The sequence below is a fragment of the Taeniopygia guttata genome, chromosome 2, assembly GCF_048771995.1.
Source record: "Taeniopygia guttata chromosome 2, bTaeGut7.mat, whole genome shotgun sequence".
In the NCBI taxonomy this organism is placed as follows: Eukaryota; Metazoa; Chordata; class Aves; order Passeriformes; family Estrildidae; genus Taeniopygia; species Taeniopygia guttata.
In genome coordinates, this window is record NC_133026.1 from 59,344,900 (window position 1) to 59,360,131 (window position 15,232).

General features: G+C 37.9%; 1 protein-coding gene across 3 annotated transcripts in view; it reads right to left on the reverse strand.

Annotated features, from left to right (window-relative positions):
* Positions 1 to 995: 995 nt before the first annotated feature.
* Positions 996 to 15,232, reverse strand: part of DROSHA (drosha ribonuclease III) — a 71,906-nt gene continuing 57,669 nt past the window's right edge. For all 3 annotated transcript variants that reach the window (XM_030265386.4, XM_072924067.1, XM_030265385.4), the window contains 8 exons: positions 14,023 to 14,180; positions 12,339 to 12,444; positions 8,550 to 8,691; positions 7,498 to 7,580; positions 7,280 to 7,383; positions 5,208 to 5,300; positions 4,357 to 4,403; positions 996 to 1,435 (listed from right to left, as the gene is read on the reverse strand). In XM_030265386.4, the coding sequence (XP_030121246.4) occupies positions 1,305 to 1,435; positions 4,357 to 4,403; positions 5,208 to 5,300; positions 7,280 to 7,383; positions 7,498 to 7,580; positions 8,550 to 8,691; positions 12,339 to 12,444; positions 14,023 to 14,180 (864 nt within the window). In that variant the 3' untranslated portion in view covers positions 996 to 1,304. The remainder of the gene's footprint in view (positions 1,436 to 4,356; positions 4,404 to 5,207; positions 5,301 to 7,279; positions 7,384 to 7,497; positions 7,581 to 8,549; positions 8,692 to 12,338; positions 12,445 to 14,022; positions 14,181 to 15,232) is intronic.

A 15,232-nucleotide genomic window follows, 5' to 3' on the forward strand; every position in this document is an offset into this window, starting at 1 on the left:
TGCAACTGTGGGACATGTGGGACATGCTAAACGACTGGCCAAAAAGGATCTTTTCTTCTTTCAGGAAGAAAACGCACAGCTAAGGAAAATAAGGGTTCAATCTGTTTTGCTTATCAGAAAGGAAAGATGAAAAATGACTACACAATACCTACCAAGGGACTGTATTAACTAAGAACCAGCTTAATGGAAATGAATGGCTTGAAGAAGCAATATTAAAAGAACAAACAACACTGATAACCAGTGGGAAAAAACACCAACAGACACAGTGGATTTTTAATTTCTGGTGCTGTTCAGAGCTTTTATAGAAGAAACATCTGTCTGTCTAATACAAGCCACAGACACCAAAAAACCCCAAGGAAACTGGGTGACTTAAAATGCCCACCACTTTATGGATAAATTCTGCCCTTCTTTTGACAAAAACTATTTCCAATGAACCTCTCTGGAACAGCACCCATATAGAGTGTTTCTAATACATAATTTCACAGTAATGGCCAGACTGGTATCTTCCTGTCAAAGAAATCCATTAAAGTAGACACCAGCCTGACAGAACAAGAAGCTCAGAAAGAAACTAAACTTGTTAATGTAAACTACATGTACATTCTCTACAAAAACTGCCATTCTCTTGCTTCATAATTATCTTCTCCTTCAAGTCTTGTAACAGTGATTCAAAAAAAAAACTACTCAATCTTCTACACACATCTGTGACATATTTCAGATGTGTAATCCACTGTTCAAAGCAAAACTGAGTATCTCCTTTTAATTACTGTACCATTTTCTGTAAAAAGGGCCTGAACTTTAAAGCTCCAGTTTAGCAGACTCAAGAAGTAAATTTAGCTGCAAAATGTAAGTTAGGTACACGCTTAAGTGCTCAGCTGAATCAGTTTTTCATAAGACTTTCCTCTGCCTCACAGCACAGTTCATGCAATAACTTGGCTGGTCACTAACAACACAGCACTTAGACATAGGAGACAACTGTTAAACAGCTTTTCCTCCTATTAGATTTTGAAATTAATCCTTTATTACTTCATACAAGACAGTAAAAATAATAAAAATAATCAACAATCAATAATATTTTGCTTTTCATAAAAATTAAAAGGATTTAAACCCAATATTATTAAAAAGCTAAACTTAAAAACAAATTAAAGAAATACTGTATTTGCACACAGTTTTAAAGGAACATATTACATTTTTCTTTTTGATATCAACAGGCACTCTTCATTCATCTGCAAGAAACTAGGTTAGGTCTCCATAGGCCACAGTCAGAGTTATTAAGTAAGTAAATACGCCACTGCTTTTGTGCCCTTTTATTTCCTTGCTTCTTCAGTCTCCTCTGACTCTCTCTCTTGATGCTCTCTTTCCCACCTCAATTCTTTCAACTCTTGTCTGTACTTCCGTTCAATGAACCGTTTCTGATGGGCCATCTGAGGAAAGTTATCTGACACAAGGAAAAATATTTTACATTAATAAACAAACTGGTAACAGAGAATGCCTCAGCTCATTTTGTTTTAAACTTTGATGTTATTAGAGGTAGGGGGGAAGAATGTTGTTCCCATTTTTACTCATTTATTTCTTATAATACATAGTAAACCAGGACTCTTTCATAAGACTTTGGTTTCTTCATGATTTCTTTACATCTGTTTCTCCTGCTACAAAGCACTGCCAAATCTAATATACTCACAAAAACAAAATATAAAATCCTGGTATAGCGACATGGCCAGGTATTACCTGGATTTTACATTCTGTTCCCTTAGCAACAGGTGGTCGATACTGAAAAATGAATGTGCAACTACTGTCAATGCTGTCAGGGATTTCTGTCTCGCTCTCACTCCAAAAAGTACGAGCCACTAGTTTCCAGCATTGCACAGATGTTTCAATTATTTTTATTATTGTTTTAGACCATGCAGAAGCAACTATATGCCCCACACTATGGCGGGGTTCCTAATGGGAAAGTAATACTGTAGCAAAATGGAATGCAGTTAAGTCTGTTCCTGAAAAAGTTAATGCTTGGCTATGTACCAGAAGGCAGCTTTAGCATAGTCTAACAGCATGGATGAGTGAAGACTGCCTGAAACAGACTGGACAAGGCTGAGGTGATGGAGAAATAGCTGGGGAGATGGATGCTTCTGCTTTCAGGCATTTGTCCATTGGCTGATGTGTAGGTGCACATTAGTACTGAGAGTGTAAGAACAGCTTATGTAAGAGAACAGAATTGCTCTCACTTTAGTGCACGGCTCACAGAATGTGATGTTTTCTGCATGACCAGGGTGCTGACATCCACATGTGTCTGTGCTGTGGAGACCTACACCCTCCAGGCAGTCAGAAAGCAAAGGGGTGGCAGAGTATGTGACAGGCTGCAGTTGGTGGTGAATCCTGCTGGGATCACACAGAGCTCTGGGATCAGCACTGGCTACCTAATCATTCTACACTGACCTTTAAAGCCATAAATTTGGTAGATGTCTCAGCAAAGGACTGCTCTCTCTCTCGCTGGCTATTGAGAGAGAATTCAGCTGTGGCTTCTCAGGGAGGAGTACCTTGGCATCAAGCTTTTTCCTCCTTGGCACCAAGCTTTTTCCTCCTTTTTCTGGGTCCTAGGGAGCACGGATTCTCAGCTAGAGAATGCGGTGCAGAAGTCACATAAACTGCAGGAGTTTGTGGTAGAGCAGAATAACTTTCTACTGCTTTGTTTTATTGGCCAGTGAAATTTGTGCCCTTTATTATACACTACAGGAATAAAAGGTTTATTCATCAGTTATTTACAACTTGAGCATAGGAGAGTATATTTATTTAAGCCAGAAAGCAATCTAAACAAAAATGGTTTTAAATTGCTGTTGTTTTTAAAAACATTAGTGCTTTGTTTAATGGAGTTCTGGGATATTTTGTTGCTCACATGCCCCATAAAATGAAAATCAGATGTTCAGCACTGCTTATAACATGATTCTTTAAGAACTTGGCTTGGTAGCAACCTGTTCTAATATGTTTAGGATGCTAAGAAGGAAACTCATGTAATAAATTCATCATGGCTATCATTTAAATAGGTATATGAAAACTACTTTCACTTGAAGTTAACTACTTATGCATTAAAAAGCCCAAGAAACAAACCAAACCAAACATCTCTACTGAACCACCATATACATAATCCAACAGGGGCCCTTAAGGGTTGTGTAACCTCCATCCCAAAAGACAATAAAAACTTGACTGGCAAGGCACAGAGAAACTAACTTGAAAGTTGGCTCTGTTTCGAATTGAAGGGCAACAGGAGCACAAACCTCTAGAGTTCTATGGTATTTAAACAAATATATATGTCAAAAGATAGCTGTGAAGTCCTTGGATTGATAGGCCATGAAACTCAGAGCTCTCTTGAGTGGTGATACTGTCACAAGAAAATTCACTCAAAGAAAACTTCAGTAACATCTTGCAGATACTAAGCAGAGAAGGGAAGTGACATTTTTCTACTTGTCAAATTTACTGGTGGTGAGAAATATATACCTAGCAGATGGATATAAAAACATATCTGAACTACACAAATTCATTGCCTTCTGAAATATTTAAGCTTTTGAATTTCCAGATACAGAGATAACAGATTAAAAACCTTTGACATCTGAGAAACTGCATGTGTTTCCTTTGAATGAAATGGAAAAAAATGGACTTCCCATGTTCTTTTCAATATAGAATTACTGCTGCACAAGATGCTTGTAATCTGTTTGCTTACAGGCCACCCACACCTGGCACCTTAACCCAACTGGCCAAAGTTATTTAATATAAGAAGCTTGCTCACACTCATTCACATCTGGGACTACATTTCAATGAAGGACTGCTCCCATGCTGGCTATGCAGCATGTAATTTAGAGAGATGTATACATAGATCCCTGGATCTGCAGCTGATATCTTAGCCCTTCTCGACAGATAAATATCAATTTCAATTGCTGGGGATCTGCCCCTTAGATTTTAACCTAGTCTACTGATAATCTGGGATCAAATTTTATTTTCTAAGGTCGCACTTTGTTCCTCCCCTGAATTAAAGGGTGAGACAACCCAAGCATCAGAGACTATGCAGTCTTATCCCTCTGCATGCATAAGCATGGAAAAGCTCAATGAAACTCTACTGCACAGGGCTCCCTTGAAGTTGCATCCTCTGTAGCTGGTCAGCTCCCCTTAACAAATACCTGTTGGGATCATATTAACTTCAACTGCTACAAAACTGTCTTGAAAGTACTAAGAGAAAAAACTGCTGCTTAGAAGGTGACAGCACTTAGCATATGTGTTCTGTTCAAAACTTATCCCCCACAAAATCTGCACCTTGCCTCACTAAAGAACTAGGAAATACACAATGAATTCTCTGTTGCCCAAATATCTTACATTTTTCAAGTGCGTCCATTGCAGCTCCCATTTCTGCTTGCTGAATACTGTGAAAGACAAACAAAAACATGTTACATAAGATCTAAGCTGTACAGAATAAACTAAAGTTTCTGACAAAGTGAAGCACTAGTTACTCTTTTGTAATGAAACTTTTTGGATAATCAGCAGCTTGTAATTCCCAGAGTGTATGATATATCAGACATTCCATAAATACGTGAGCAATAGTACTACAGCTCCAGTAGAATATTTCTTAAGTTAGACCAATAATATTACCAAAATATTCCAGTCCATTCTTCACTTAAGCATTTGCTTTTACATAAGAGAAAAAAAGCAAGAAAATCACAGATGCGTGAATGTTTAAAAAAGCAATGATATTTTTATAACCAACACCAGATTTGGTAGCATAAAAGCATAAAATGAGGTTTTTGGCATTCATGGTTGAAGTCTGAACTCTTAGAATAATTCTAAAATGCCTAGAAGTAGTAACCTCAGGGGAAAAAAAAGGGTAATAGTGTGGCACTCTTAACTCGCCAGTGTAAGTTGCATAGTAATCCAACAGCAAATACCAAGATAAAGATACGATTTTCTGGAAGCTGTTCTGCAGTTACTACTTCCAAGAGCCCCAGATAGTTAGCATTGCCAGCCACCTTGAAGACAAGTTCACCAAAAAAATCTTAAGATCAAAAATTATACCAACAGTGAATCCTTCAGGTATTCCTAAAGCAGAGAAATTTGAAGAAGGTTCTACAGCTTTCTTTTCCTAAGGCAGACCATACAACAGTCTATCTCCACGGCTTGTTATTTTGGACACCACCACACTCTAACACAATGTGATTAATTTTTTAATATACCTTGGACCTTTACCACATCCTATTCTTTCTCCTTTGAAATAGACAGCTACTGTGTACGTCCTGGCATGAGAAGGCCCCACTGTCTGCAAGGTCCTGAAAGAAGAGGAGGGAGCATTATAACACAGCATCTGTTTGTGGCATACAGCTCACCAAGCTTTCAGTCTGGTCAATACATATAGTGCAATTAATGCAAAACATTGAGCAATGGTAGAAGGATGTCTGTGTAGATCACATTAACCCAGAGATTACTGGAACAGTATTGATCATGTTTATTATTCCAGGCTCACTCAAGAGCACCACCTGAAAATTAAAACTATTTAACCTAAAGGCAAAAATGCAAACTGTTACATGAAGTGTTCAAACACTGTGAAAACACTTGTAATAAAGTAATAAATTACGCACAGCTGTGCAATTGCAAGTAAACACACCCATACAATCATGTGTGCACTAGAAGTTTAGTCCTTGAGAGTTTTGCAGGTAGCAAGGTTTTATAAGGAATTTGTATTAGACATGGTAGTTCTCTACACTGAATTATCACAGTACAAAGAAATTTTCCATCAGCTTTGAAAAGTTAGTTTGTCACAAAACAAACTTTCCATTTGACCTGAAGTCTAGGACATACATCAACAACCATCTAAAAGGGAAAAGGTAATTCCCTAGCTGTGCAATGAATTGCTTCTTTTGCAGTTTCTTACTGCTGTCCCAAATCTCTTCCCACTTTCAGATCAAGTTCTGTCTGCTACCTTGTTTCTTTTTAGAAGGAGCACAAATTTCACATCAATTTTTAAAGTATCTAACTAAAGTACTCTCTCTCCCTGCACTGTGACATGAGCAAATAAAACCTACCCTAAATTTAAAAGCAATAGTACTGACTGCAGTGAAACAGATAACCCAAGAAAAGGAATTTAACAAGATAATAGGAAGATAACAGCAGATTACTAGGTCTGAGCTGTACTATAAAAATCAATTTATCATCACAGCAAAACAAAACAAACATTTGGTACTTGATATTAAGTGGTTTTTACAAAAATGGGAAATTGTTTTTTATTGAATTCGTCCCCCTCACCCAAGACAAAGCCCTGAACACTCACACAGACAGACGGAGGAGTCAGACCTGCAGAGCACTGGCTGCAGTGTTAAGGGGATGGCACTTCTGAAGTGCAGTGTGTGTCACTGTCACTGAACTGCTACACTGCATTGGAAACCTTCCTTCAGTACCTGTGACAAATGCACTTACACTTTCATTCTTCATATATTTTTGATATAATAATCCCAACAACAGAAGCATTAAATTTTCATAGCCTTTATCTCTTCTTTTGGGGCTAACATTGCACCCTTTCCTACACTAATTGAATGGATATGGATGCAATATACAGCCTAAGGTTTATTATTTATTATCTTTTTGAAGCAGCTATTACACTGTTTATCAACCGGAAGTGAAAAGGGAGCTCTATCCCATCCAGCTTCAGATATCTAACCGAGGTGTACAAGTTAAAAGGTTCACTGCCCTGAGCTCTTTGTCATTGAGCACAGGAACATTTGTCAGCTGAACCGCACAGCAACAATGTCCAAAACTCGCGCTGCCCTTCACTGCCTGACTGTGGATGAGAAACAGTGCCTATAATGGGGAGATGTAACATAAGGCATTATTATGTTTGCTTAATAATATCAAGAAACTTCATCTGTTACTGAGAATAGAATGGAGATATCTTGACCTCATAACAAAACAGCCATTTGTTTAACTCTTTTCATTTAATACTGCCATTCCTTACATTAAAAGAAAAACAAATATAAAATTATGCAAATTAAATCAAGTCCAAAATAAAAACTTTATTTTTCCCTTACAACTGTAAAGGTAAAATGCTTAGTAATTCTTCCTTGCAATGGCTTAAAACAGCTAAGCCTTAGAAAACAGTATTTTCCATCTTCAGACAAAGAAAGATGATAGGGCTTGGATAATGACAATAAAAGCAAACTATGGGGAAAATGTAGGGTAACTGATTGATTACATCTTGCTCCATGTACAAGGAAGATTTATAATTAGCTGGTATTCATAAGAAGCCTGTTCTTACTTGTAAAGAGGAATGTCCGGCTCTTTTCCTTCTGTCCTGAGAGTCAAGCAGCACTGCTGAAGCTGAGATTTAGGATCATTCCAATCTTGATTTAATATAAACTCCTGTAGGAAGTCCACAAATATGCTTTTATGATTGAGAGATTGTAGTAAAAGTTTCAAATGCTACCAGTGTGTTAAAACACAGTGGCAGGAAAGTAGGAAACTGACTGGTCTTACCTTTAGCCGTGGAAAAAAGCAAACATTCATGAAAGTGTGAACGTATTCCAAATCTTTATCAATGTAAAGGGCAGCAATAAAAGCTGGGGGGAAAAAAAGGTACTGTCACTCCTCCAAGGAGAGCATTACTGGCTTGCACTTTTAGAAACAAGTATCTCTCAGTACTTTAAAGCCATATTAAATTATGTTTCAGAGCAGTAATCTGATAAGGGTTTTATCCTGCATACTTGGGAAAAAAAAAAAATCAAGCTGACCAAGAGATGAAGTGATTTACCCAAATCCACCCAGTCATTTAAAGTGCTAGAAACAACACTCTGCTCCTAATCTCACATTTTAACCAGAAGACCATGAACGCTTACAAATAAATCACTACTGGGTACCATAAAATAATTTGATATAAATCATTCCTGTTTGTGTGCTATTTTCTTTTGTTTACAGGATTTTGCAAAAGCCAAGTGGTTTGAATGGCTTCTAAAATACATCAAAATATACAAGATAGGGATTAACTTTCTTTGCAGAACATTTATCACTGTTTCCAGTTCATAGGAAAGAAGGTAGCACAAACTTCCAAAAATCAACTAAAAATAATTTTATTTCCATGTAGCCTTTCCTCTTGTGGAGTGACCATTTTAAAACCTTCTCAAATGCAGATAAATGAACCACAGAAATATCCATCTACTGAAGGAACTAATGGTCTTCCAACAGTGTCAAGAACATACTAATTAAACACCGAAACTGCTGTTAAATAGCTCAACTCAGAGTATAAGCTTTAACTTTGAAGACATGATTTTTGACCTGGTCATCCCGACCCCTCAATTTCTAAGCCTTCAACTTCCTATCTGCAATTATGCCTCTTTCATGCTTTTACACAGACCTCAAAATCTAGGCTAGTCTTCAGAAATCTGGCTTTCAGGGGTATAGGCATAATTCATTTGGAAATCTGAACATATATTTTTAATAGCAATTTAGGGGATTTCTAATGGCTTTCTTAAACAAGCCCCAAGGAAAAGGAAGTCATTAAGTACTAAGTTATTGTAACCAAATTAACTCACATTCTAAGAGATCAGCCAAAGTCTTAGTTCGAAGAGTTACAGGTCTTTTTGTCTTGTCATTAGTGATGGCAAACTCTTGCATGCCCAGCTCTTCTGCCACCTTGGCCTGTGTCCTGTTGTTCACCAAAGAACTTCTCAACAGCTGCAAAATAAAGAAGTTCCATCCCATAGTAACAATTGCCAATAACAAACTACAAAAACTAGGAGAGCTGGAAAGAAAAAGTTACTTTTATCCTTGAGGTTTCTCACAGTTTACTGACATTTTGATTCAGGACTTCTCAAGTGATCATTATATAGACACACATTCTGTCACTCTTCCTATTGGTGATTTTTCTTTCTGTTTCAATTCTTCTCACCAAGCTTTACTTATTCTATGGACACAATCTTATTCTATTCTTCCTGCTTGCTTGCTTTTTTGCTTTAAATGGAACAGCATTAAAGAAGTTAAAACACCATACTTCTATATATATGTCATGCATTTAAAATGCTTGTTTGTGAGTTTCCTTGCAATTATGTACCATCTCTTCATGAGTCCCTGTACTTTCTTGGCTAACCTGCAGTTTTCTAGTTTAAGTAATACACAGTTGCATACAATTTCCCACATAAAGTGTAAGTAAACAATATCTGGAGTCCATAGAACAGTCCCCAGTGTCCATCAAATAATAAATAAATATGGGATGACTGAAACAAATACACATTAGAGCAAGATAGTTCAGTGTTTCAGAATGAGAAGATGAGGAAGCTGCTCCACTCCTTTGGCCAGAGAAAATAATTACAGAGATGGACAGCCCATATGCACCATTTGCTCTGCTAGAAGGCAGCCCTGCTGAGCCAGTGCATCCCAGACACAGATCTGCCCTAACGTGTTCCATATATGACAATACAGGATGTCAAGGATGCGTCATGAAAATACTTAACCTTGGCTTCAGACAGATTACTTAAACATAGAGCTCTAACAAAGAAGCAGAGCTCCCGCACAGCTTAAAGGAGTATTTTGGAAGTTTAGTGAGAATTTCTGAACCGTTAGAGAGGTCAGCGTTTTTCCTGCTTGTTTACTTTTTTGGTTTAAATGGAACAGCATTAAAGAAGTTACAGCTACTATAGGAGGTAGGAGTGAGAAGAAAAGAATGTCTCTCTTTTCCACAGTTTATGTGCAAGCTAGAGTTGAGATGCTGCACACACATTTTTTTCCTTTTTTTGTCTTCCATATCACATTTGCTCAGCTTATTAGATAGAAGTTATATGCTACCTGGCTCCAGCATGGCAACTGAGTTTATGAAAAATCAAGATTTATTTGCTGCACTTGATACTTCATCTCTCACAACAGATAAACAAAGAACAGTATGTTTGTAATTTGTTTGTCAATGATGTATGAAGCAGATACTCATAACCTGATCTTCGTAAACTAGGCAAACTGTAGATAGTATTATTACCTATGTCCCTAACCTTTCTTTAAACTCATTTACCTCTTGTTCCTTTTCAAAATTCTTTCCTTTTACGTCCTTAAGATAAATAAACTATACTTTCCCCAACAATATCCTAAGTATGTTGGGGAATACCCTAATATGTAACCTATGAGAAAGAAGTGCAGTGTCCCATGACAAAAAATCTGTTTCTTGTATGAGGAGAAGAAGGATTTATTTTGTTTTCTTTGCAGACTATCTATTTTGATGGGATCCATAATCATGATTAGTAGTATCATAAAACAAAAGAGCAACATTTACACTACCCAGTGAATTAGAGATAGAAAAAAACCCCCCAGTTATCCTCTTAGCACTGTGGTTATCAATTCGCTCTGTACTAGAATTCGCCTCCTCTACAAGTGTGACTGGGCAAGAAACTCAATTCCTCTTAATGATACAGAGAAGGCACAGTCCCTGTGCAGCAGCTTTTTTTGGAGTTAGTCTCTACACTGGTAACATCCTTTATCACTGCAGATGCTGTGACACATGATATGCTCAACTGGAGCTTGACTTCAATTACAAAGCAGTTTTTTCCTAATTCTTCCATCTTTACCCAACATATCACTACTCACGACTGTACCAAAAGAATGTATCCATAACCCAGTACTGGAGAAGCTGTATCTTCCAACAGCCAAAAAAATGTCAACTTCTTTTCTGGTACATTATTTGGCTACCCCCAAGTATGGAGATAAGACTATGTTCTCCTTTCTTTTTCTTTAGTATAGTTATTTTACAGACATCTCTCCACAAGCAATCATTTCACACTGGGAAGCCACTGCATTGCATTCAAGTAGAATCCTTGACCAAAATTGCCCTCAACACGCCAGATAACATTTAGTTGATGTTCTATTACTACTTCAAATTTAAGTACATTCCCAGATGACAGGAGAAAGAGCTTAGTGTTTGCCGTTTCTCTTCAGATTCCCCTTTACCAGTCTCCTTTCTCAGATGTCTCATTTCATTTGTCATCAAATTTAAAAACATTTTAAGATAATTTTCTTTTTCTCTACACATAAACACATCTCCACAGTTCAAATTTTATTTTAGGCATTGCCTGCTTCTTCATATTTTTATGTATTTTCAGCATCCACTCCACTCTAACTTTGGAGTTTTGCCTAAAAACTGCAGTGTGCAACTTTCACTTTCCAACTCATTAATCATTACATTAAGCAACAAAACAAGACATTCTAATCATAGTTCTGAGCATTTACACCCATTAACAGCAACATCCCCTATCCTTCTGGCCAAGTAGTTCTTGCAAGAGTTGTAAGACCATGGATGCCTACATTCTTAAAAATCATGTAGAAAGCAAAAAAACCCACCAGGCCTTATATCCTGTCTCCTCAGCGGTGCAGAAGAATCCATACAAATATAACTGAAACTTAAGAAATGGTGAAAAAAACCACAAGTAACTTTTAGTCACAACATGTACTTTTCTCTCTTGTAAACAGCTTTAGCCCAAAAGATTCAAGAATCATATTCTTGATAACACATTGCCTGCTAGAGACTTAGCATTGTCATCCCTTTATTGATCTGGAGAAACCACTCTAAAATTAGGCTACTTCCTAACTTTAACTAGAAAACTTGACTCACATTCCTGATACATGTATTGCTTTGCTGATCAAGTAAACCAAGAAAATGTAGTAAGCCCAAGAAAATTTGTTACTTCCAAACAAAGACACAACTCTCTAGCTGCAGAGCTAAATGCATCAATCAGGAAAAAACTACTCATACTATCACGCTTTGTTTAAAATCTAAATTGTTGAAAGGTCCCCAAACTTAGTTGCTCAAAGCCCAGAAAAGAGAGACTAAAAGGCTACAGCAATCAACAGAGGACTACAACCATAACAAAATTAAATCCAAAAGCTGTCTCAGGAAGTCCAGATTGAAGTCAAGAGGAAAACCAGACCAAAATAAATTGTAAAAACTTTTTATCAGGATGTATAACCCTGCCTGTATGCATGTTCAACAGACTAGAAGTCAGGAATAAAAAAAAAGTCATGTGATACATCTATTTAAATAAATGGTTTAAGACACCTATCTTTAAACAAGAAATAGTCTTAGCCCTCAATTGCATTGCTGACATCTTTAAAATTTTTGATCCATTTCACAGACTGAACAGAAGTTATTTCAGTGAGCTCATAAATCACCATTTTCTATTCATTGCAGTGCTCATGACTTAAAATTAACAAAGCCTTATTAAAACCAGTGGTTGCTGAGGCTTCTTTTATTAATCAAACTCAGAACAATTCACTAGCTGTTCCAATAATTTCGGTCTCCATCCCACTCTTGCTCTTATGGAGAATATGATTGATGGCAGTCTCACCGTTAAGTGCCCTTCATGATGATCAGGGAAATGTATGAATAAATACTCTGTGGCTACCAACTGCATTATGGAGTCACCCAGGAATTCCATCCTCTGGTTGTGGCCTCTGAAAAATGAGACATCAATGCAGCAAAATCAATAAGCACTCATGAGGAAAAAACCAAAACCAGCATGCACACACAAATTAAAATGAAGAGTGATCTGAAAGTGAGCCTCGCTCATTTCCAAACACATTTAAGTCAATTTTTCAGTGTTAATCAGGTGAGATGAAAACACAGCTCATTACTGTAGTGACACCAACTTACAGGCAAAAGGCAAATCAGGATAGCTACAAATAAATGTAATCATTAGATTACAGATCACAGACTAAATGAAGGAGAAGAGTAGTTAACATCAAATCTGTATTGGGATAAGATCTCTAGCTTAAACTTGTTTTAACAAAATTAACTAATGAATGAAATACTTCAACAGAGAAAATGTCCATTCACAAGAAAGAAAAGGATCAGGGTTTAAACTCATACAAGATCCTGGAGACGGTAAGCATTGATATGAAGTTTAACAAAGCTAAGTACCGGATTCTCTGTTTGGGATAGCCCCAGTTGTGTGTATAAAGTGGAGAATGAGACACTGGAGAGAAACACTGTGGAAATGAACCTGGGGGTCCTGGTCAATGGCAAGTTGAACACGAGTCAGCAGTGCCCTGGAAGCCAGGAGGGCCAAGCGTGTCCTGGGGGCACCAGGCACAGCATGGCCAGGCAGGCAAGGGAGGGGATTGTCCTGCTCTGCTCTGAGCTGGTGTGGCCTCACCTCGGATGCTGGGGGCAGTTTGGGTGCCACAATATAAAGACAACATTAAGCTGTTAGAGAGTGTCCAAAGGTGAGCAACTGTAATGGTGAAAGGTCTTGGAGGGGAAGCATAGGAGGAGCAGCTGAGGTCACCTTGTTCAGCCTGGAGTGGACTGAGGGGAGACTTCATTGCAGAGGGGAATGGAGGGGCAGATACCAATCTCTTCACTTTCATGACCAGAGACAGGGCTCAAGGAAACAGCATGGAGCTGAGTCAGGAGAAGTTTAGATTGGATATCAGGAACAGGTTTTTCACCCAGAGAGTGGTTTAACACTGGAAAGGCTCCCCAGGGAAGTGGTAACAGCACCAAGCCTGACAGAGTTCACAGCTGTGTGGACAACACTCTCAGGCACGTGGTGTAATTCCTGGGGTGTTCTATGCAGGGTCAGGAGTTAGACTTGATGATCCCGATGGGTCCCTTCCAACCCAGCATATTCTATAATACTGTTTGCTTGAAAGCAGGGCCTGGCAGCTTTGCAAACAACAGAACACAGGGGCTGTGCCTGGACCAAAGAGTGTAATTTTACTTCATTTCTCTGACCAAATGTACCTCCAGGTATATTTTGCTACAGTCTCAGGAGTGATGTACAAATATCAGTCACACAAAAAGCTCAAAATAAACACCAGAATAGGTCTCTAACACCTTTTAAAGTCTTTCCCAAGGTATTTGCTACTAACTGCTGTGAGAGGTGGCATACTGAGCCAGGAGGGCTTGTGAACATAGCTGCTGTATTCCAGGAAATAAATGCAATGTAGTTTATTTACAAAGTAGGCAATCTGGCATACTCTAACAGAAGGGCCAACAGAGCTACATGAGGACTCTTGCTATGTACTCACAGAGTCAGATGGTTAAAGCCTACTGTCCTCAGAGTGAATGCACGTGCTAGAAGTCGAACATGAGTAAAGATGACTCCAATTGCTTCCTCAAACTCTGTAAGCTTTTGAAGAACCGGAGAGGTCTCAATGAGCTGCCTGTCAGTATTGGACTCCTGTAGCTGCAAGAAAAATGAAGTGTAAGTAATCACAAACTCAGACTGCTGCAGAAATTTTCGTAGAAAAGCAAGCCTTCTCTAAATCAAGGACAAAGAATACAATGAACAGGTTTTGTGGACAACTGAACTGAGAAAACCAAGTTTGCTCTGCCTTATTAACTACCACTCAAGGAAGATATGAGCTCTGATGTATGCTTTTTTAACAGCTAAGGCATTTAAACACATCACTTACACATGCAAGTGTATCATGCTACAATGTTCGTATTATGCTATGATGCATCCACATTATGCAAATGTGGATGCATTGTAGCATAATACAAACTTTCACAAAACATGTACAATTGTGTATTTATGCATTTTCTAACATTATCACATTGTTTGCAACTGAGCAACAGAGTCAAAAATTATTAGAATACGGCTGGTAGACTGACAGCATGCCAAGATGAGACAAAACCCAAATCAATTTCTCCCACCTTCCTTAAGTATCAAAAAATCAAGAATAAATACTTTAAATATGAAATTCAAAAGGGCACACTAACACAAGAAAATTAAAATTATTGCTTTGGGTCAATATCTTTTCTTATCAGTTTCTTGTCTGATGTCCTTACTATGATGGCACTGTTAAATGCCTTTGTGGAGCTGGGAAATGGCTTAAGCATTTCCCCCACCTATTCTGAGCATCTCTTTGGTACAATAATGCCTTAGAGGAAGAATTATCCAGAAGAGGAAGCCTAGAAGAAAAGTAAGAATAACCACAGCTTTTTAAACTGGCATTGAGATAATTTTTGTTGTCTACCCCTTTTCTATTAATTGATTACAATCAATTTTTCTGTTTTCTGTACAGAGCGTTCAGTTCACAATTTCACAGAGCAACATACCCTTGCACCAAAAATCCACACCTGGGTGATAACTGCAATTTTGGAGTTCAGCTGCATGTGGAGCAGAGACTGCTTTTTGCTTACTCATGCACAGCCCTTTCTATTCACCTACACAGAATTTCTTCTGCTTTTTTAAACTCCACAGTGAGTCACCCTCACATTCTCACAACCAGAGTG